Raw genomic sequence first — 24390 nt, forward strand, 5'->3', positions numbered from 1 at the left:
AAAAATTGACACCGGTTCGCTAGAACCGGTGTGAACCAGCTGAATCCCACCACTGGCAGTAGGATTGGGTAAGGATAAAGCATAGTAGGCACTGTTTTTCTGCCTATATATCACGCCTCTGCTCATCAGTAAAAGACATTAAAATGACAATTTTACAAACCCTTGGACAAAGGTGGGTAACCTACATCTTGACTACTCTGTTTTTATTAATTCTGTCTCTTTTCTTCGCTAAATAAACAACATTTGTTACAACAAATCAATTAAAATAAAAAGTAGATTCATAGAAAAATAATTCTATGTATCTAACCTAGACTTTTTTTTGATTGGCTGGTAATATGGATGGTTTTTAAGCATGTGTTATTTTTCACCTTTGTGTGGTATCCACTATACTGTTCCAGTTATTAGGAAGATAAACATTTTTAAATGTAATATTTCTGTTACCCAACAGTTTAGATACGAGCGGAGGATAGAGACGGGTGGAAACTGACCATGTAAGAAGCAAACCAATCATCACACATGTTGTAACCCACGAAGAAGAAGAGTACAACGTTACCGTAGCTTGATTACATTTCTAGATTCATTTTAAATTTTAGGTGGTAAATTTACAATGCAGCCAACAAAACAATAGTTGTGAAGAAAATTTCTGTTTTATCGAATTTTCTGGACGGAGGTTTATTTTCTTCAGGTTGCATAACTGATGACCATGAGAATGACAGCTAGATGTAGGTACAAATGAGTATATAAATATGTATGCAATTCGCCGAATTGTGTCTGTCGGTTTGTTGTCAATTTAGAGGACGGCACGTGTTTTGACAATTTGTGTATCTGATTATAGACAGATATACATTATACATCTACATAACTTTTTACTTGTATCATACATCATCTCGTGGGGATCGCCGGTCGGGTTTCCTAGACCTGTTCATTGAAATACGTTATTAAAAGCATCCGTCTCCGGGTACGGGTTTGATTATCGAGCAGTTTGCGAATAGGTTTCTGTCCGGTGTGTTCTCTGGTTTGTGCAGTACGAGTTTTGAAAAATTAGGTGACACAATGCCGAATCAGGACCCTAGGAATCCATCGCAAGATGTTGCTCTCCCTGGAGGCCAGGAGAATCCACAACCGGCTCCCGTTCAGCCGAGACAACCAACCAGCCTTCAGGTACCTTACTTTTACCGGTGTTTTGTCAATCTTTATGACTGAATAGTCTTGGAAAAACATAAAAAACATAGAACCCTCATATATATATATATATTTATTTGTAAACATTTATTTGAATCACAATTTATACATATTTAGAACTTTTTTTTGTTGTTGCAGAGACCCACCAAGCCACCTTGTGTGTCTTGTCGGTGGAGTTCTTTTTTAATACATTTTTTATTGTTTTTAACGATTTTAACCTAATATAGACACAAAAAAGAGGAAAAAAATTAAGAATATAAACATTTTACAATTTTCATAAAATTAACTCTTGATCATTTACCCATTCCTTTATTTTGCCTTTGTTCCATATTTTATTTTGACCTCTTTTTAACGATTTTAACCTAATATAGACACAAAAAAGAGGAAAAAAATTAAGAATATAAACATTTTACAATTTTCATAAAATTAACTCTTGATCATTTACCCATTCCTTTATTTTGCCTTTGTTCCATATTTTATTTTGACCTCTAACATCCGTCGGCAACAAATTAAAAATGTTCGGAACGATATATTGCAGTATTCGACTCCCATATTTATTGTTAATTCTAGGTTATTATATTGAATATTTATTTTGTAAAAATGGCTTAACATTTTCGTGTGTATGGACAAATGAACATCGGTGCGAATTTTCTTCAAAGGAGTATCGACGTTAATAAACGTCGAAGTCTGTCTGTCAATTGGTATGATGTAACTTGTATAGTAATGACATCTTTGGATATTTGTATGTAATTTTGTAATAAAATAAAACCTAGAGATCGTGAGTTTTTAAAAATAATTTTTACATAATTTCTATCTAAATAATACATAGATTTCGTGAACCCGAGACCTCCAGCGCGGTAACTAAACATGCTGACCACTACGCTACCGTGGGGGACTTGAATACAGATATTTGTTTTGTCAAAAAAAATTTTTTCGGCATACGAATGGATAAATGCAGATAATCCAGTTATTTTTATGTTCATTATTTTTAAATGAAACAATTTACGTTTTATTAATTGTTTTGGCATTTACTTTGTGGTAATACATTATTATATTGTCCGCCTCTGTAGTGTAATGGTCAGCACGCTCGGCTACCGTTCTGGAGGTCCCGGCTTCGATTCCCAGGGGGGTCAAATAAAAAAAATATAAATCATTTTTTCACTGTAATATTTATTCAATATTACCCTGGACTGGTACCTGAAGCGGAGGGCTGATCACCTTTCCTTCGTGTGTAAACGATCAAGATAACACTGCGTTCATATGAAGCAGTGCCCTATGCACCATTGGGGTGCGGATAAGGGCTTTATTATTATTAAATATATGTTTTTTTTTAACGACTAGTTTCGAAAGCTACATATTTCCATCTACGGAATCTATCTGAATATAAACTAAATTAAATATATTGTAAATTACAAGACAATTTTTAATAATAATTAAATAGGGACAATGTGATGGAATTTTGTTTTTCTGTTATAATTTTGTGCATGCGGGAGGATATTAACCCTTACTGGTCCAATGTCGAATCTCATTCGACATCGATTTTTTCCTCTTTGGTCCCATGTCGGATGTTATTTGACATTTTTTGCATCATTAGTATTATTCATTTAAATTCCAAGCTTACATTTTTGTCACTCGTATCTATTACAACAGTATGTGGAGCAGAGGACAATTTTTTCCAATTGGAATGTAACTGTCCACCTAGATTTGTTTTTAAATTTTGGGGGACCGGAAAGGGTTAAGTATTTTGGAGTGAAATGAAGCGTAATCAGTAGAACTTTTTTTTGCACACTCCTCTGGGTACGCGCACCATACTTTGGAGACCCCTGTACTAGCCAACATTCAACAGAGACAGACGAAACAACTAACTTTATTTATTTTTATAAAATACGTTTTGTAGACATCAGATATGAGCATTGGATTGCTGTTTGAACTGCTTAAATATGCTAATATTAAATTACCATATTTGTTTGACCATGAATGTTTTTTTTTACAATCTAATATGCAAGATGTGCATCTGTTTTTTGCTACATTCAAACAAAATTATATAAGGTCAATATTCACGACACAAGGATATAGGCCTCTTCTAATTTTTTGTCCGCCTCCGTAGTGTAATGGTCAGCACGCTCAGCTACCGTTCTGGAGGTCCCGGGTTCGATTCCCAGGGGGGGGGTCAAATAAATTTAAGTGATTTTTTCACTCTAATATTTATTTAATATTACCCTGGACTGGTACCTGAAGCGGACGGCTGATCACCTTTCCTTCATGTGTTAATGATCAAGATAACACTCCGTTTATATGATGCAGAGCCCTATGTACCATTGGGGTGTGGATAAGGGTTTGAATGTAATGAATGACAAATTTTTTACAGACTTTGGTTTGGGCTTTTTCAATTCACTTACTACGGGGGGGACAATGGCATCGGCCATCTTTTCTGGGGCCGGCCTATTCCTCTCTTCATGTTCCATTTATTGGCTATAACTTATAAGCTACTTGGAATTTTTTATTTTTTTTTATTTCATATGGTTACAATTTTTATAAAATTAATTTTCTAGACATTTCTACTTACAATCTTAAAATTAATAACGCAGTTCTCTCCAATAAAGAGACTAAGCTCTTGTGCTTGGAGAGGGACTTACACTTATTATATATGTTTGTTCTTAATACAATTTATTTTTGTTATTTTTCTTTCTTAGGTTAACATGTATAAAATTCATTTAATTTATTTTTTAGCATTTTACTGTCTTCAATTTTTTTATGTCTGTAGGAAGGTTATTGAAGTATTAGTTCCCAAATATTTAAAGTTCTATTGGAATCGTTTGGTATTGCATTTTGGTACAACATTTTGAGTGTGTCCAAATACTTGTTAACAAATCTGGATTATCTCCAATTATAGGAGTATTATTCATATTATTTTTTTGACATCTCATCAAATATGAAGAAGAATATTTGTATGTAAAGAGATCACTTAAACCAGCCTATGACGGTCGTCAGCCCCGTAAATGCCCAGACTTCCATATTCTTCTTCAATTTTGATGAGATGTCAAAAGAAATAATTGCATATTGGTGTTGTAATGTCATGTTTATATCTCGGAGATTAACTTTTATTTAGATTAAAGTTATTTTCACCCTTAAATAGTTGGAGGATTGCTGTTTTTTTTAAATAGTTTCTACTTTTGGGACTTTCAATATTGAAAATAATAATTTGGTTGGATAGGTTTTTTTTTCTTTTTAAAATGACTTTTGATAGGGTTCAAGGCGTTATTACTAATACTACTGGTACTGCTACTTGATAGTTTATGAAGGTTTGTTTTTTCCACACAGGGTTTACTGAGGTTTGCCACTGAGGCTACAAGGAGTGAGGATGCTCCCGGGAGTTCAACCAATGCACCAATGGATGAAGAGGTATTTTTATATTCTTCCCGCATGGGCATATATCGCTCACCCCTTTCAACAACGTCATAAATCAAAAAACTTGATTTTTCAGGAGAACGTTTTTAAAGTTTAAAAATATAACACAATGTATTAAAAATAAATATAAAGCCACTTATTGAACTTTTTACTGTGCAATAGATCTTTTTAGGTAAAACCTGGAGGTTTTTTCTCCATTTGAAAAATATTTAGTAAATTTAAAAAAATTGTTAAACAATACCTTTTCTTCAAAATGCAAAAACAACATTTTCTGCAATGTAGCAGGTAAATATTAAGTTAAAAATATGCTTCTTTTGCTGGGATATAGTAAATTTTCTGGGCATTCTGAAAACATGAACAACTGAAAATTGACGATTTTTGATATATGACGTTCTTGAAAGGAGTGAGCGATATGATCTCTCTTTATCAACATATGCTGTGGTGACATTCACTGCCCATAGCAAACAACACTTATAACTGCATATTTACATACTCTAATTTACCAAAATGGTACTGTAAAAATTATCTAAATTTATTATTAATATTATTATTATTTATCAACCATTTCAATACCATACAAAACTTCCATAGTATATTTCAAGCTGGGATAGATTTATAATTTTAAAAGTAAAACATGGTTTTTTAATATCTGAGCTTTAATGTAAACAACAATGACTATTATTTATATTTGAAGCACTAACTTTGTGATATTCCATTTTACGATTAAAATGTAAATTTGTTTTAAAATCATTTTAAATTATTTTATCACTAAAATTTATAGTGATTTTAAAACAAAGTTACATTTTAATTAGAAAATGACTAAATTCTTTTTGTGTATTTGTATTCGTGACTTGGAAAACTTCGATATTCTGGTCAACTTGACTTTTACATTTTTTTATTATTTTTAAATCGCCTAATCTCCAAGTGACTCTGAAAACTTGCAACGGCTTATGAAACACCGCTTATCATGTTCCTACTTAGGCTACAACTTTAACGAATTTTCGTAACCTATTCATACTTGTGAGAGGGTTTATTCTTAAGGTGGAGACTGACCGAGCATTTCGTCGTAACGTAACACGTTACGATGCGAGCATTCAGGCAGTCAGTACAGCGAGCCGAGCGCTCCATCCATAGTTTCGGATGCTCGGTGATGCTCGCCGCGAGCGATGTTACGAAATTATGTTACGACAAACTCCGCTTTTAAGTTACTATAATTTCATATAGTTGCCGGCGTAAATTCTAGCCAGAAATACTAGCGTTTTACATTTCGGTGGAAAGATTAAATGTGTAATAACCTTTAATATTAAAATTGATAAATGTATGTTTCAATTTTTAGAGGAAGAGATTCTTGGAGGAAGCCATCAGCAGCTTGACGGTGAATGTAACGGATGAGATTCAAAACGCAATCAGGATTCTCAGCGACCGAGAACTCATATCTTCCATCAACTGTGACTCGGAGTTGCCTGAGAGTGTAACAAAATCGTTCGAGTCTCTCCTGGACATCGTTATCAATCTGGACATGTCAATCGGTAATGCTTACTTACACAATGTTAGTGTAGTTCAGGCATTATAAATGAAACATTGCATGCTGGCCACATTATAGGCAAAACATTGCCCACCGGCCACATTATATGCTGGTCACATAGGTAAACCATTGCCCGCCGGCCACATTATAGGTAAAACATTGACCGCTGGAACATTACAGATAAAACATTTATTGCGCGCCCCACTAAAAACACTTTAAATTTAAGTAGGTTTTTAAGCTTGGGGATTATTTTATCAATTGTATTTTTAAACCATAATGTGAAATTATTACACAATTTAAATAAAAAACACAAAATAAAAACAACATTTATATCAGATATTTATTCATATAATCGTTATCTAATATAATACAGAAATATAATATTAACAAAAATATTATATTTTTATAAACAAATACGCAGTGTATATATATATATATATATATATATATATATATATATATATATATATATATATATATATATATATATATATATATGTATATATATATATATATATATATATATATATATACATATCTCTTACAAAATATATCTATATATCGTAGTCATACAGGAGAATGTGACCAAGTTCATTTTTTACAAAAACGTGATTATTGACTATTTGATATCTTACTAGCTTAATATTGCCCTGAAAAAATCCCAAAGGATTTTAAACGTGGAAGTATAATATATTGACTTGGTAAAAATGACTAACTGCATTGATGTTTATTTTCTTGCCAAGCAAAAGTGACTGAAATGGCTCTCCTGAACATTTTACGTTTTGGTAATTGGTCACTTTCTCCTGTACGACCTGATATAAATAACTCACGTAAATAAAAAGTAAACCAAGTGCACAAACCCAGATTTAGGACACACTCAAAATATTATAATAAAATTTGCCAAATTTCAATAGATGCCACTACAAGTCCTATTTTTTTAACAATACGACATCCGAGCTCTAACCATATGTCGTCCTCTCTCCTTAGAGATATGATTTGTCCACACTCTCCGAGACGTCATCATGACAGTGTTTGATTTGTGCAGGTTTCTACAGGCTTGACGGCTACAAGGTGTTCCCCATTTGCCTGATGTGCGAGAACGCGGAGATGCGCAGCCAGACTTGCCAGCTGCTGGGCGAGATCTGCCAGAACAACCCTTACTGCCAGACTTGCGCGCTTGAGACAGGTCTCATCTACGTGCTGCTCAACATCCTCAAGACGGAGGAGAACGAGGTGGTTCTCAAGTCCGCTCTCTACGCAGCCTCCTGTGAGTCAACTTCTACGTTCCTTGTATTTCCATCCACTCGTGCTATCACCCGTCCCTCCAGTATTCAAATCTTAAAGGTATTTCTACCCGTTCGGTCGATTGATGCTTAAGGACGGGAAGGGTATTTTAACCTTCTGCACTGGTCTCATGTTATTTTATTTATTTATTTATTTCAAAACATATTACATACAAAAGTCATGTATATACATATAATATTCCCGATGAGTAATTTCTATTTCTCATTTTGGGACATGGGATTAAGGTTAACAAGACTGGAACACAAATAATAAAGTAACATATTTTTTTTTAAATAACCAAAACTAATACTAATAATAAAATAATAATAAAACCCTTAACGCACCCCAATGGTGCATATGCTTCATATAAACGCAGTGTTATCTCGATCGATTACACATGAAGGAAAGGTGATCAGCCCTCCACTTCAGGTACCAGTCCAGTGTAATATTGAATAAATGTTAGAGTGAAAAAATCACTTATATTTATTAAACCCCCCTGGGAATCGAACCCGGGACCTCCAGAACGGCAGCCGAGCATGCTGACCATTACACTACGGAGGCGGACAGAATGCATGGCAAAATATAAAAACAATAAACAATAAAAGGTATAATGAATAGGCATAAGAAGCATATTTAAAAGAAATAAATGAGAAAAACATAAGGTAAGAAGCATATTTAAACTAAACAAATGAGAAAATATAAATTTCAAAGTCAGAAAAGAAGGATTTATTTATTATGTTTTTGTATGAATATTTCGTACATATCTCTTTACTAACCTGTTAATCGGGGAGTTTACTTTTTATCTACGCAACATACAACGGGCGCAAACTCTTTCACCAGGATGTGTCAGTATGTCACGCCCGGTGGATGTGATTACATATATTTTATTTATGCTTAAAATAAATGAAAATTAATTTATTTAGACGTAAATCACAAAGGAAAATACAAAATTACAAACACATAGAAAAGAATTCATGTGGAGACATGTCGCTCACTCCTTTCAAGAACGTCATAAATCAAAAAACTTGATTTTTCAGGAGAACGTTTTTAATGTTTTAAAATATAACACAGTGTATTAAAAATAGATATCAAGCCTATTATTGAACTTTTTACTGTACAATAGATCTTTTTAGGTAAAACCTGAAGGTTTTTTATTTAATATGTTTAAATAAATAATAATTCAAAACAATACATTTTCTTCAAAATGCAAAAACAACATTTTCTGCTCTGTAGCGGGTAAATATTAAGTTAAAAATATGCCTCTTTTGCTGGGATAAAGTACATTTTCTGGGCATTCCGAAAACATGCACAACTGAAAATTGACGATTTTTGATTTATGACGTTCTTGAAAGGAGTGAGCGATGTATGGATGACCTTTGTTGTACCAAAATATAGGTCCGGCACATTCCAGGGCGCAACATATATTTCAAGGAGGTATTTATATGCCCTACCCGTACCTGATATTTACGTTTGACGTATTTATACGTTCCGCCCGGTTAACAGGTTAAGGTCTAAAACTACATGTACGCAATTATCTAATCCCGTCGCCAGCGGTACGCAGGCGTAAAAAACACCCGTCCGAAATGTGTTAACACATTGTTGTCAGGCGGTTTTTTCATCAACCTTGACCCTAATTAGAGTAATTATTAGGGTCGTATACTAATCACAAGTAACCGCAAACCCTATTCCGATCTGTACAATGTTTTTTGGCATCTCTCGTGCTCTACCAACATTAAGCAAATAGAATGCTTATAAGCGTCTCCCGCTCTCTACCAACAGTATGTAAAAGACGCTTTTAAGGGATGTGCAAATCGCTCACTCCTTTCAAGAACGCCATAAATAAAAAAACTTGATTTTTCATGAGAACATTTTTAATGTTTAAAAGTATAACACAATGTTTAAAAAATAAATATCAAGCCACTTATTGAACTTTTTACTGTGCAGCAGATCTTTTTAGGTAAAACCTGAAGGTTTTTTCTCCATTTCAAAAATATTGAGTATATTTAAAAAAAATAATTAAACAATACCTTTTCTTCAAAATGCAAAAACAACATTTTCTGCCCTATAGCGGGTAAATATTAAGTTAAAAATATGCCTCTTTTACTGGGATATAGTACATTTTCTAGGCATTCCGAATACATGCACAACTGAAAATTGACGATTTTTGATTTATGACGTTCTTGAAAGGAGTGAGCGAAATGTGCAATGTGTTAAAAGAAGAAATAGCAGTTAAATTCTCAGATATGCAATAAAACGATGGATGATAGATGTTCGAATGGTGAAATAAGGAAAGAATGCAAGACCGAAGTGAGCTAACTAACCAACCATCATACCGCTTCACGCAGGGGCAGGCAGAGAGAATAGAATGCCACACCAATCTGCCTTTGCAAACAATCTTCGCTTCTTATAAATTCATGCATCTTCTCATACATATCTGCCGACTATTCCGGACTCCTGACCTGACCACGTCCAAGTATTTAAAATACTCGATCATGCCAAGTTTTCCTCGGTCTTCCTCTGCTTTTATTACCAACCATATTCGCCTCATAAAATTGTTTTACCGTTCTTTCTTCACTCATTCGATTCACATGACCAAACCATCTCAACACGCCTTTCTTAATTTTCTAATCTCCTCATGCTTAAGACTTTAGTCATTTTATGAGTGATGACTTGGCACGAGTTATACCGTATGAACTTATGTAGGCATTCAAGCCTACAAATGTTACAAAACTGGCCGCATTTTGAAAATGGTACTTTGTTTTCCTATCTTAACCGATTCGGTCCTGCAAATATGACCCTCACCTAGTCCATGACTGATAACACGTCTGTTGATAAATGCTCCGCACAGCATAATAACCCTGAAAACGTTATCAGCATCTGAATGGCTGCAAAAATTGAAAAGCTTTTAATATTTAATATTATTACCTTTTTATTATCTCTTTTAAAAGAAATGATGCATGAAGGCGTATATGATTAAAAAAAATATATATATGTATATAAATAGCCACATTTATAAGATAAATATGTTACATAATATCAATTTTGTGTACAAAATACATATCCTAATCTTCAATGACTTCTTGACCTATTAATTTTTAATTTTTATTATTATCTCAATACAGATGATGAAAATATAGAAAACTGGGCATTTACGAGGCTTACGACCGTCATGGGCTGGTTTAAGTTATCTCTTTACACATGTGTAACAATCACCAATTTTACCCATGATAGACAACCACACTACACAAATTCTTGGAAGTTCTATATACATGATCCAATTTCGAAACATTGTGCTTGAATCACTATAATTTCACTAGAGACATCTATTGGTGAGATAAAAATATAGATGTTGGTGAGATTCATTTTGTTATGTCAGAAAATTTATATAAAATAATGTGTTGTATATTACATATGTCCGCCTCCGTAGTGTAATGGTCAGCGCGCTCGGGTACCATTCTGGAGGTCCCGGGTTCGATTCCCAGAGGTGGGTCTAATAAATATAAGTGATTTTATCACTCTAATATTTATTCAATATTACCCTGGACTGGTACCTGAAGCGGAGGGCTGATCACCGTGTGTTAACGATCAAGATAACACTGCATTTATATGATGCAGTGCCCTATGCACCATTGGGGTGCGGATAAGGGTTAAAAAAATTTTACATATGTCCGCCTCCGTAGTGTAATGGTCAGCACGCTCGGCTACCCTTCTGGATTTCCAGAAGGCTGATCACCTTTCTTTCTTGTGTTAATGATCCAGATAACACTGCATTTGGATGATGCAGTGCCCTATGCACCATTGGGGTGCGGATAAGGGTTTGAATGAATATTATATAGAATTTTGTCTAGCCTCCCGATGATGTCTGTAATGACGAATTTCGGTCACTTGTTTAGTAAAATATATGTGGAAAAAACTATATACACTAAGACCTCTCTTTGCGTCGTAGATACGTTCCAAAATATTGTGGGCCAAAATTGAAACAACGCAAAGTGAATTGCTATTTCTATTAGAAATCATGTAAACGTCAAAGATAGGTTACCGTGTTTTTCATTCAGTCCTAAAATGTTAAAAAAATAAGAATATTTACCTAACAAAACAAAAGTAAAACTTTGAAACAACGCAAAGTGAAACGATGCAAAATGAGGTCTGAGTGTAGTTGCTATTTTATTATATAAAATACACTTCCACTAAGAAATGTCAGTATGAAACTTAATCTAATCTCTGCTTACATGATTTCGACTTACGTGAATTTGTACTGACACAATTTTCAACTTACGCAAAAACACTAAAGTAGAGGACTTACTGTACAGGTAAATAAAAAAAAGTAACAATCATATAAAAATGGGTTTTTTGTGTCCACAGGTATTATACGAGAGCATACACTCTGTTCGGGCGCCTTCCTGCACGATGGGGGCTGCTTGGCACTCATCAGGTGTCTGAAGATGCCGAGTTTCGCCCTGAAGAATAAGGCTGCCTTCATCCTCTGCTATTTGTATCCTCGTTTTATGCAAATGAAAGGTAACAATAGACAAATATATGAAATTTACCCGTCTGCCTCTGAACCATTCGAAATCAGATTGAAAAAGATTTCGCTTGACAATTTTTTTTTATCATTTGTGTTGTAAAGTGAAATAGTATTTTTTTTTTTTTTTTACTTATTTAAACTTCATGTTTTTTTAGTCATTTTTAGTCCGCCTCCGTAGTGTAATGGTCAGCACGCTCGGCTACCGTTCAGGTCACGGGTTCGATTCCCAGGGGGGGGGGTAAAATAAATATGAGTGATTTTTTCACTGTAATATTTATTCAATATTACCCTGGACTGGTCCTGAAGCGGAGGGCTTATCACCTTTCCTTCATGTGTAAAAACGATCAAGATAACACTGCGTTTATATGACGGAGTGCCCTATGCACCATTGGGGTGCGGATAAAGGTTTTATTATTAAACTTCATGTACAGAAAAGAAATAAGAACATTGGCGGGCTTATTGCTAGAAAGCAATATCTTCCAACCAACCAAAAACAGACTAGTGATATTGGTCAAAACGTTTGATACCATACATAGCTGTTTGCAATCAGAGGGTAGATAGTACTTGTACATTTAAAAAAATCATAAATTACAAATTGATGATAATGTGGAAGGCAAAGGAAACAGGGAGGTAGAGGGAAAAACAAAGGGAGGAGGTTTGATGGACAGTTAAGATTCTAATGATAGATAGTAATGTCTCAGACGTTTCTTAAAAGTTATTAGAGAAGGTGCATTTTTTACAAGGAGAGGTAATTCATTCCATAGTCTGGCCGCTTGGACAGAGAAGGAATTATTGAAAAATGATGTATTCTGGCGAGGAATGGAAAGTGATCTTTCTTGGGAAGAATGAAGTGACAGAACATGATCTGAGAGGTATATTTATAAAGTTTTCTTCAAGATATTTAGGTGCATTGGGGTTGAGAAGAGTATTATAAAGTAGCGTGAGAGATTGAAGATTTATATGCCAAACAATTTCTTCTTTTCTTTCTGTCTTCCGCTGCTGGATATAGGCGTCTTCCATATCCTTTCATTTTCTTCAGTCTGTCGCTGCTTGCAGCCAGTTTTTACCCCCCACAGCGGCTATGTTGTCGGACCATCTTTTTTTAAGTCTTCCAACGCATTTTTTGACTCTCCCAAGGTCTCCATCTAAAAATTTTTGGGATCCTTCTTGTGGGTTCTTGTCTCGCAACATGTTCTGCCCATTGCCACTTGAGTCTTGCTAAACGATCCATGATATCTGGTGTCAAACAATACTGAATAAAATTACCATGACTAGATATATCTAAAAAAAAACTAACTAACTAACCATCACGCCGCTTCACCGCAGGGGTAGGCAGAGAGAATACAGCGCCACACCACTCTGTCCTTGCAAACATTCTTCGCCTCTTCCACGTTCATGCATCTCCTCATACATACCCGCCGATTGTTACGACTCCTAACCTGACCACTTTCAAGTATTGAAAGTGGTGGTTATCCATATTCATGGAGTTGGCAAAAGAAGGATGAAAGTAGACTGAATGCAGTCGAAATGCGATCTCTCAGAAGAATGTGCGACAAAACGATGTATGATAGATGTGTGAATAGTGAAATAAGGAAGGAATGCAAAGCTGAGATAAGCATTATCGATAAAATTAAGAAAGGTGTGTTGAGATGGTTTGGACATGTGGAACGAATGATTGAGGGAAGAACGGTAAAACAAATTTATGAGGCGAATGTTAGTGGGGAAAGAAGCAGAGGAAGACCGAGAAAAACATGGCACGATCAGGTATGCCAAATACTTGAAAGTGGTCAGGTTAGATATCTATCTTATAGCAAATCTTGGTCACAACTGTTGTCAAGAAAAAGCTATTCAGTTGGCATGGTCATGTATTTCGCATGCCTCCCGAGAGCCGCCATCAAGCTTGCCTCTTTTACAAGGCATCAGGTTCACGCCGCCCAGGACGACCACTGCTGACAATTCGTCGGCAGTTTGCGTCAGAACTTCGGTACGCAGACCTGACTTGGGAGGATGCTAGGAAGCTGGAATAAGCAAGAGATTTGTGAACCTGATATGATTCACATAGGGAGCGGATATGGTAAAAGATCTATGATGAATCTATAATGAATCATCATGTGTAACATCCTATGTACCAAAATTAATTTTTAAATCGAGCCTGCGATATGCGGAATGTAACGCTTAATGAAATAGACATCAATAATGTTTCTTTTAAAACGTTTAAGACAAATATTGTTGATGTCTATTTGACTTTTTGATTATTTGATAAAGAAATGTAAGTTATATTATATAGTTATACTTATGTACATTTTGACCGCCTCCGTAGTGTAATGGTCAGCACGCTCGGCCACCGTTCCGGAGGTCCCGGGTTCGATTCCCTAGGGGGGTAAAATAAATATAAGTGATTTTTTCACTGTCATATTTATTCAATATTACCCTGGACTGGTACCTGAAGCGGAGGGCTGATCACCTTTCCTTCATGTGTAAACGATCAAGATAACACTGCGTTTATATGACGCAGTGCCCTATGCACCATTGGGGTGCGGATAAGGGTTTTATTTTATTATTATCTACATGACAGTTTTTTAGAATACTTTTCAGTGAAAACCTGTGATTGGAATTTTATTTTATTATATTTTGTTAATTTTTGTTAATATTCTGTTGGTTTTCCGATAAATAAAAAAAATAAGCCAGTTTCAATCTCCCAATTCATCCCACAGAATACATGCCGGAGCTAATAGACGTTTTGGGCGCCTCACTGAGGGACATAGTGAACGATAATCCCGGCCACATGCTATATGCCCTCCGCAATATAATAATCAGCTCCGTGGACAAGGGAGTGCTCGTGCAGTCCAGCAAACCCAGCCTCAGGATGAGGGAGACCATCGAGAGGCATCTGGAGTTCTGCGAAGCCGACTCCACCACCTACATGGAGGAGATCGACTACTGCAACGACATTCTGAGGGTCTTGGAGCTCTCCACCAGCCGGACTAACACGGCCGCCGAACAATTCGGGGTTGAACGATGAATTCCCCAAAATTTCATAATTCTGTTTTTATATAACCGCATATTATGTTTTAAGATTTTTTATTACAAATAACCATTTATAATTACATATTGTAAATGAATGCAAATATTTACTCACTAATAAATTTTGTTACGCAGATACTGTTGTGTTTTATGCTGTGCCTTGTTTGCCTCCGTAGTGTGGTGGTTAGCGCTGGAGGTCCGGGTTGATTCCCGGGGGGGGGGGTCAAGATAAGTATGGGTGGCTTTCACTCTCATATTTATTTAATATCACCCTTGACTGGTACCTGAAGAACAGGGCCAGTTACCTTACCTTCGTGCAATTACGATCAAGATAATAGTGCGTTGATATGATGCAGTGCCCTATGTATCATTGGGTGCATATAAGGGTTAGAAGAAGTAGAAGAATTCGTCCCTAATGGGTGTCCAGGGTCATTAGTTTAATCCGATAATCGGTTGCCCAATGACAGCTTTGGATGATTGGGTGCGTATAAGAATTAAGAAGTAGAAGAATTCTTCCCTAATGGGTATCCAGGCTCATTAGTTTAATTCGATAATCGCTTGCCCAATGACAGCGGATACAGTCCTAGTTAGCTGGGCCACTCTGGTTTTACGTCTGACAACTCAAGGTGGATGAAAACGTTACAGTCAAATAAACCAAAGCTCCATGGAAAACTAACGCTAAGATTCACCACCCTGTCTGGCAGCGAGAGTGATTCTTCTCCCGGTGATCCAGAGACTGGCAATGACTTAGGGCCAGCTTGCGGGATTCCAGGGGCAAGCAAAGTGAAAAGTCCAAGGAAAGGGTCCAAAATTGGCATGGCTTAGGTGACATTGTCCATCATAGAAGAACCTATAACCTGAGGAGGAGGAGAGCTGGCCCCAACAGTCTACAACGACGATAAGTTGGGATGGATCCAGGAATAAGAAGATGTAACCTTAATTCTTAGGACAATATTCTCCGTCCTCGCCCCCAATGGTGTATAGGACACAGCGGATTGACGCGGCGATAACTTGATTGTTAATAATTTAATATTGCCCAGATGTAAAACAACAGCAGCGTTAAATCATTATACGTACGTGGGTAAAAAAAAACTTAAATGAACTTCCAGAAAACTTTAAATCTATAAAAAATTATCAAACCTTTAAAACTAAATTTAAAAAACATATAAGACTCTTCTTCTTCTTTCCATGTTCGCTCCCTAGGTGGAGCATATGGCCAACACGAGACGTCTCCAAGTCACTCTGTCACGCGCCATCTCCTTGGCTTCCTCCCAGGTCAGTCCGGCGTCACGAAGTTCCGCTGAGTATAGTCGGTGAATGGTCGTCAGCGGCCTTCCGGGGCGCCGGAATCCTCGGGGTTGGAAGAAGAGACATGAGGGGTTGATGCCCTCAGGTGGCATTCTAAGGACATGTCCCAACCATGTCCACCTTTTTCTCTTCAGGACTTCCAGTATGAGGGGCTGTTGAGTTCTTCTCCTCACATCGTCATTCCTGACGAAGTCATACCACTTTATACCCAGTATTCGCCTCATGACAAATAGTCAAATAGACATCAACAATTTTCTTTTAAACGTTTTATAAGACTCACCCCAACCTAAACTCCATGCCGAGGAATATTTTATTTATTAATTTAATTCACTCTGTTATAATTTGCTTTGTTTATAAAAAAAATTATAATTTTAAAAGGAACTCCCTCTCTAAACAAAGTATTTACTTAATCAGAGAGGTAGAAAAGTTATATTTTCAATCTTTTATATATTTACCAACTATTTTGTATATTTAAATATGTATTTTGTAAAAATAAAAAATTTCAATAAAAAATTTACCAAAAAAATATATATAAAGGAGATGTCTTTTGCTCGAGATTCTTGGATCTGTGAAGTGGAATAAATTCAATGGATTTTTATATGGATGGATTTAAATTTAATGACTTTTGGTGCCAATGTCAAAAATGATTAAGGTGGACACAATCACTCAAATTGATCTTTATTCTTCTTCTTCTTCTTTTTAATGGCTTTTCACCCATCTTGGATGTTATAGCCAGTGTCGAGTTATTTTTTATTTACGCTTTTTACATTCGACTTTCAAGTGTTAGTATTCCTGTTAGTGGGGTTAGTTTTATTAGTAATGCTAGTTTGTTTACTTAGTTATCATACACCTTTACAAATTTATTCAATTAATTTTAAGATATTTAATAATAATAAAAAACCCTTATCCGCACCCCAATGATGGGCACTGCGTTATATAAACGCAGTGTTATCTTGATCGTTTACACATGAAGGAAAGGTGATCAGCCCTCCGCTTCAGGTACCAGTCCAGGGTAATAATATTGAATAAATATTTCAGTGAAAAAATCACTTATATTTATTTTACCTCCCTTGGGAATCGAACCCGGGACCTCCAGAACGGTAGCCGAGCGTGCTGACCATTACACTACGGAGGCGGAAAGATATTTAAGATATACTAGATATACTTAAGATATTTACAAATTATTTTATAAACAAGTTTGTTAGGGGAGGTTAATAAGGTAAAAATGTTAGTGGGAAATGGAACGTTTATGCTGGAGAGGTCTGAAAGGAAGCTCGGGTAGCCGTCATTCAACGGGCACCCAAAGAACATGTGATCTAGATGTGATCTACATGTGATCTTTATTCAAATTTAAATCATTTGATTTAAGAAGGATTTTTTTCGGCCAAGTAAGTACTTCAAAATGATATGGTTCAAGTAAGTACTACAACATGATATGGTTCAAGTAAGTACTACAAAATGATATGGTTCAAGTAAGTACTACAAAATGATATGGTTCAATTAAGTACTAAAAAATGATATGGTTCAAGTAAGTACTACAAAATGATATGGTTCAAGTAAGTACTACAAAGTCAGACTGGAAGTTTGTATTAGAATCCAATGGTGTCAAATTTTAAATGTTGTCTTTTAAAATGTCGCTGAGTGTGTGCAAAAGAGTATTATGTAGTAATACTTACCTAACTAATTTCATCCATGCATTGAAATTATATGCATCATAAGAGACGGGTGAAGACTGACCATAAAAGAAACAAAGCAATCATCACAAAGATTGTAACCCACGGAGAAAGAATACAGTGATGTATAACGTACTTAATTCGTTCCAGGAGCAAGTTCGTTATGTGAAATGTATTTTCCCATAATAGTACTTATGCATGTTTAAATACGGTTTTACATATTGAAACATACATTAAAACATTGTACAGATCGGAATTGGGTTTGCGGTTACTTTTGATTAGTATACGACCCTTTAGTATAGTAATTAGATTTATACTCGGTGAATACCAAATGCCGTCTATACAATTCCTGCATTGCTCCTGTTCTCTTATACGGCTGTGAAACATGGCACCTTACAAGGGCCCAGAGCAGCCGTGTACTAAGCTTTGAGAATAGGTGTCTGCGGAGAATTTTAGGCGTGCGGCGGTTCGACTTTGTGAGGAATGAAGAGATAAGGCGTAGGACGCAGCAAATCTTGGTCACAACTGTCGTCAAGAAAAGGCGATTCAGTTGGCTTGGCCATGTACTCCGCATGCCTCCTGAGAGCCGCCATCAAGCTTGCCTCTTTTACAAGGCTCGCACCGCCCAGGATGACCACTGCTGACAATTCGTCGGCAGTTCTGACTTGGCGTGGATCTGACTTAGGAGGATGCAAGGGAGCTGGCAGCCGACAGAAAAGCCTGGAGACAGTTTGTGGACTCATATGCTCCACCTAGGGAGCGGATATGGTTTAATTATTATGGTAATTAGAAATGGGGCTGATGAAAAAAAAAACCACCCAACAACAATGTGTTAGGCAGTGATGGTATACAAAATTTTCAAGAATTTTTTTTTTTTGAATCCTAACGTCCAAGTGACTCTGAAATCTAGCTACGGCTTATGCAACACCGTTTATCATGTTCCTACTCAGGCTTCAACTTTATAAGTTTCATAGCCTATACCTACTTGTGAGTGGATTTACTCTTTATGTTTAAAGTTACTATAATTTCATGTAATTCATGAGTGAAAATTCTAGGCAAAAACACTCGCTAAATTTTTAAGAACCGGTTCGCCCTTCAGGTACTACCCCTACCCCCCCCCCGCACTATAAAAAAACAGTTTTTACATTTATTCATTTATTTGTTTTTCATTCTGCACATAAACAGAACATTCACATAACAACTGAGAATGCTCCAAATGCTGAAGCCTATATCTTTCACGATATTCTTTTTACCATTATTTTTTGACATCTCATCAAAGATGAAGAAGAATATGGAAGTCTGGGCATTTACGGGGCTGACGACCGTCATAGGCTGGTTTAAGTGATCACTTTACACACGTGTAACATTCACCAATTCTACCCATTATTGACAACCACACTACTCAAATTCTTGCAAGTTCTGTATATATGAACCAATTTAGAAACCTTGTTCTTGAATCACTAGAACTTCACTAGAGACATCTATTGGTGAGATTCTTTTTACTAAGTGCAATAACTAATATCCAATATTTTTTTCTCTTCGTGAGGTTCAAATATTTTTACAACGTCGCGGACCAAGTAAGTCGAGCGTGCTTCGATACATGATCTCAATTGGAATATTGTGTGACAACAAAGGGTTAAGGACCGGTTCGGTGAACTCTAAAAAAATTAGGCACTGGTTCTAGCGAACCGGTTGTATCCCACCACGGCTGTCCAAACTTAAAACACAGTAAGGGACATTTTTTTTGGAGTACCGTAAAGTGGGTATACATTGCACCAAAATACTGCATTTTTTCAAAAAATTGTCTATTCAGATCAGGTTTTTTACTTTTTCTGAGGTTTCAACTATTGCAATGTAATAACACATATACCTGTAACATGTCTGATACATTTTAAAAATTTTATCTATTTTGCCTGTATTTTTTTTTTATATTTATATTTTGGTGCAAAGTATCCCGGGGTAAAGTACAACTTTGCACCATGATATTTTCTCTACACTTTTCGTACTAGAATCCAAATTTATGCAAAGTAAAGGCTATCCTACAAGTTTTGTTGCACCTTATGAAGGGTTTTGGCTCACAGTTCACTAAATACAGATTATAATATTGTATAATTATGGAAAAATAAGACACTTGATAGAATTTTTTTTTTAAATATTGAAAAATCTAACAAAAATGTTTTTTTTTTCAATACTGAAGGTTTAAAATTATATAAAATAAAAGGTGGACTTTAAAACATATCGTACTATATAGATAATAGGAATTAAAATTAAATTAGGTCTAAATATGGTCAAGTTCCGGGACGGTAAAGAAACCTCTTTTGGATTGCATTTTCGGTTCTTTTATGGAACCCGCTACATCCTTCTAAGAATATTGAAGAAAGTCATCCTTCATCGGCCATTTCCACGATTTGAGACTCTCCTGCATGGATTTAACAGCTCTGTCTATCTTTATTTCCAAAATCTGTCCCGGAAATTTTTCTCCTTCATAATGAAATATGACATATTTTCCCACCTTCTTTTTTACTGGTCCTAATGAAACGGAAGAACAAATACGATAACTGGTTTCAGTCATCGTTTTTGTTCTTCTCCCTCTTCCTCAAAGCTTCCGTGTGAACTATAATCAGTTAATGCTAGATATGCTGGAAGTTTCGATGCGGAAGGTGGGATCATTGATGTAGTTGGTTCAGGTAGCATTTGTGTCTCGTCAACGTTCATTTCGACATTTGGATTGTGAGCAATGCTCTTACCTGGTTCTATCGGTATCGTTTTCCTGCGTTTTAAGACTGAATTCTTTGGGTTGAATTTGTTTTCTTCCAAAAACTGTTGAAAACTCTGGCGCACGTCATCGTCATATGCTTTTAATGGCAACCGATTAAGCAACTGACTAGTTTTAGCAACAGTCAAGGTTTTATGTCTTTGCAAAAATGATCTTATCCATTCAGAGCCTGGTACGTTGTTCTTTAATATTGGTACTCTTCTGCCAAATTTATCCAAATAGGCTATTAGAATGTAGCGAATGTTAAAAACACTCATTGGGAAACCGTACTCACTCATGTCTACTATGTAGTTTACGAAGGATTGCTCTTCGCCCTTGTCACATATCGGAGGTTTTCCCACAGGTTTTGTGTGCTGACCTTTGAGCTTATAGTTAATCGTCCTTCTAGGGATTTTGAAAATTTCTTCAGCCTTTCTTTGACTGATTGTACCTTTTCGAATGGCCTCCAAACACTGCTCCACTCTCTTCGGTGTAAAATTGCAGTATCGTCTGGCATAAGGCCGCTGTTTGTGTGTTCTTGACATTTTTGAAAAAAATATACCATCAGGAATTAAGTAAGTACACAAAACCAATAGATATTTAGCAAACATGTCAAGTTGTATTAGCCGTTTTAAGACTTTTCATCAAATTAATTAACTATGGCCTTTTGTGGATACTTTGCACTTGGTGCAATGTTACCCCAAATGTGGTCAATACAAGTCAGTTCTTAAAAAAATATTATTTTTACATAAACTTGACAACGTAACTAAAAAATACAGCATTTGAGAAAAGCAGGGCCTATCTACCTACGATTTAGAGACCACTCACTTGTTGTAACTAGTTTCAGTATACTGATTCCACTGGATTTTTTCGGACACAATTTTCAGACAGAAAACTTTCTTTACGTTCGGACAGGAAAAACGCATTGAAGCAATAGCGACCGACTGTTACTTCAGTAAACTAAAAAGTAGATTGAAGTGCCATCTATCAGAAACAATAGAAAGTAGAATGAAAAATGACATGTATCAGAGATGAGACCAGCTCTACAATTTCTTTACAGAAGGTGGTGCAAAGTATCACCCATGGTGCAAAGTATACCCACTTTACGGTACGTTTTTTTTGCATTTTTGGACTAAGTAGAATCTACTTAGTCCAAAAGTGCAAAAAAACGTACTACAAAAAAAAATGTCCCTTACTGTGTTATCAGTTTGGACAGCCGACCACTGGTGTTAGGTAACATGGATTGGCCCACGATCTTATTTGTTTGGACAGCCCTGGTCCACAGGATAAAAAAAATACCTACCCGAAGGTGACGATTGGTCAATGCGTGATTACGTACGTGCATATTCATTGATTACTAATTATAATCCGAATTAATCTAATGCGTTATCCATACACCATAAAAGTATTTTATGGTTTATTATCCAATGGGATCTGCAATAAAACTAGCTAACGATTATTATTATTACTATGGTTCTCTATGTCCTCTTGTGGTTTTATTCTGTACTCAGAATAAAGTGACATTTTTAAAAATCATTTTTATTTTTACATATTGACATCGCAACAGAAATGAAGAGTAATATGGAAGTCTAGGTTTAACAGGGCTTACAACCTGTCATAGGCTGGTTTAAATTATCACTTTATACACGTGTAACATTCACCATTCTACCCATGATTGACAAGCACACTACTCAAAATTTTTGAATTAATACGTATATCATATTATTCTCACGTCGCTTCATATTTGAGTGCGCGGCAGGATCTATGGTTGATTTAAGAAAGCTTATATTTAGCAGAGACGCTTTTATTAAAATGTATGCAAGATCCCAACCGAATTATTTTACATACTAGGATACGCCTGAAAACATGATTTTCAACCCAGTTTTTTTTATTTATTTTATCAAAAGTGTAAATCATTCTTTTCCTTACTATAGAAATTACATTTTATGAACTTCTGTTTAATTTACTAACTAACTAACCATCACGCCACTTCTCCGAAGAGGTAGGCAGAGAGAAGAGAATGTTACACCAATTCTGTATTTTCAGGCCGTCTCATTCACATGCATGCATCTTTTCATACATACTAGCTAATTATTCCGACTCCTGACTTGACCACGTTTAAGCATTTGAAATGCTTGAACATGCAAAGTTTTCCTCGGTCTTCTTTTGCTTCTATTAGCGACCACAAAAACCAAATAAATAACCAAATAAACATAAGGTTAAAATAACAAAATACAGGGTAGTCTAAAGATTATAAGTGATTTTTCACTTATAATTTTATTTTATATTATCTTGGATTAGAGTCCAGGATAATATTAAATAAATATTAGGTTAAAATACAAAAAAATATAATATATCAAAAAAACTAAGTTTTCACTACAATATTTATTTTATATCATCCAGGATAACATGAAATAAACAGTAAGTTAAAATAATAAAAAAACAGGATGGTCAAAAAAAAGTGATTTTTCACGACAATATTTATTTTATATTATCACTATCCACGATAATATAAAATACATATTAGAGTGAAAAATCACTTATATTTTTTTGACAATTCTGTTATTTGTACGCAGGGCTGATCGTCATTCTTTAAAATATTAAACGATCAAGATAACACTGTTTATATACGACCAATTATCAAAATACCAGTAAATTTGATGAAAGATACAACTTAGCATTTTAAATGACCATTAATAAAAAAATGTCCACCTCCGTAGTGTAATGGTCAGCATGTTCGGGGTCCCGGGTTCGATTCCTAAGGGAGGTAAAATAAATAGTAGTGATTTTTTTCACTGTCATATTTATTCAATATTACTCTGGACTGGTACCTGAAGCGGAGGGCTCATCACCTTTCCTTAATGTGTAAACGATCAAGATAACACTGCGTTAATATGACACAGTGTCCTATGCACCATTGGGGTGCGGATAAGGGTTTTATTATTATTAATAATAAAAAATATATAAAAATCCTAAACGTTTTCAGTTTTATTTTAATTTTATTTACATTTTTCGATGTTTTAAGCGTTTGTTGATAAGTTTAAAAAGGACGTGTGGTTTGCTTCCAAATCGTCAAGTTACAAGTACATATTTCTATTTCGTTTTCACTTATAAAAAAGAAAGAAAACAGTTTAAAACAAGTAATTTTTCACATCAGTAGACTCCATTTTTCTAGTTTCATGGAACGTCTAGATATCCATTATAAAAAAGCGTGTTTCCGCCAAATAGTGTTATATTTACCCATTACTCACTGCCACCAATACGAAAACTAGAATTAATAATACGTCGGGAGGCGCATTTGGATCGTTTTATTTATAAATTGACTGAAAACAAAGTCCGAATGATTTGTTCGAGGGAAAGTTGCGAAGTTGTGAAACCTATTAAATATGATTTATACGAATAGTGTTCGATATAACACGCTCGTTTTCGTGTTAGCGATATATCGTGCACCGAAAAAATATTTCGTAGGTAGGTACCTCTGCATAATATTATATTTATCTATCCCGGAAAATAGAAACCTTTTATTTCATTAAAAATTAATCGCAAAAAATAATATCAATATTCAAATTCATATATTTCTGAGAATAATATGACTACTATTAACAATACTACCGGCATTGTTCTCAGAATACTGTCGGTTTTATGTTGTGTACTCTCCTCTTCTTCTTCTTCCTACTCATCGTACACAATGAAAAACATTCACAGA

The 24390-nt window shown here is 35.3% G+C and overlaps 1 protein-coding gene across 1 annotated transcript; it reads left to right on the plus strand.

Annotated features, from left to right (window-relative positions):
* Positions 1-754: 754 nt before the first annotated feature.
* LOC148309668 (hsp70-binding protein 1) lies at positions 755-15084 on the plus strand. The gene is made up of 6 exons (XM_088259635.1): positions 755-1161; positions 4504-4584; positions 5927-6119; positions 7161-7382; positions 11762-11917; positions 14639-15084. The coding sequence occupies exons 1-6, from the start codon at positions 1054-1056 to the stop codon at positions 14944-14946; spliced, it is 1068 nt and encodes a 355-aa protein (XP_088115761.1). The 5' UTR covers positions 755-1053; the 3' UTR covers positions 14947-15084.
* The last annotated feature ends 9306 nt before the right edge of the window (positions 15085-24390 follow it).

This window comes from Brachycentrus maculatus, unplaced genomic scaffold (genome assembly GCF_059751285.1).
Source record: "Brachycentrus maculatus isolate JH-2025_06_01 unplaced genomic scaffold, ASM5975128v1 h1tg000119l, whole genome shotgun sequence".
Taxonomy (NCBI): Eukaryota; Metazoa; Arthropoda; class Insecta; order Trichoptera; family Brachycentridae; genus Brachycentrus; species Brachycentrus maculatus.

Coding starts and splice junctions, on each gene's coding strand:
- LOC148309668 (XM_088259635.1), top strand. CDS start 1,054: ATGCCGAATCAGGACCCTAGGAATCCATCGCAAGATGTTGCTCTCCCT. Junction 1,162..4,503: donor GACAACCAACCAGCCTTCAG/GTACCTTACTTT, acceptor TTTTCCACACAG/GGTTTACTGAGGTTTGCCAC. Junction 4,585..5,926: donor ATGCACCAATGGATGAAGAG/GTATTTTTATAT, acceptor TTCAATTTTTAG/AGGAAGAGATTCTTGGAGGA.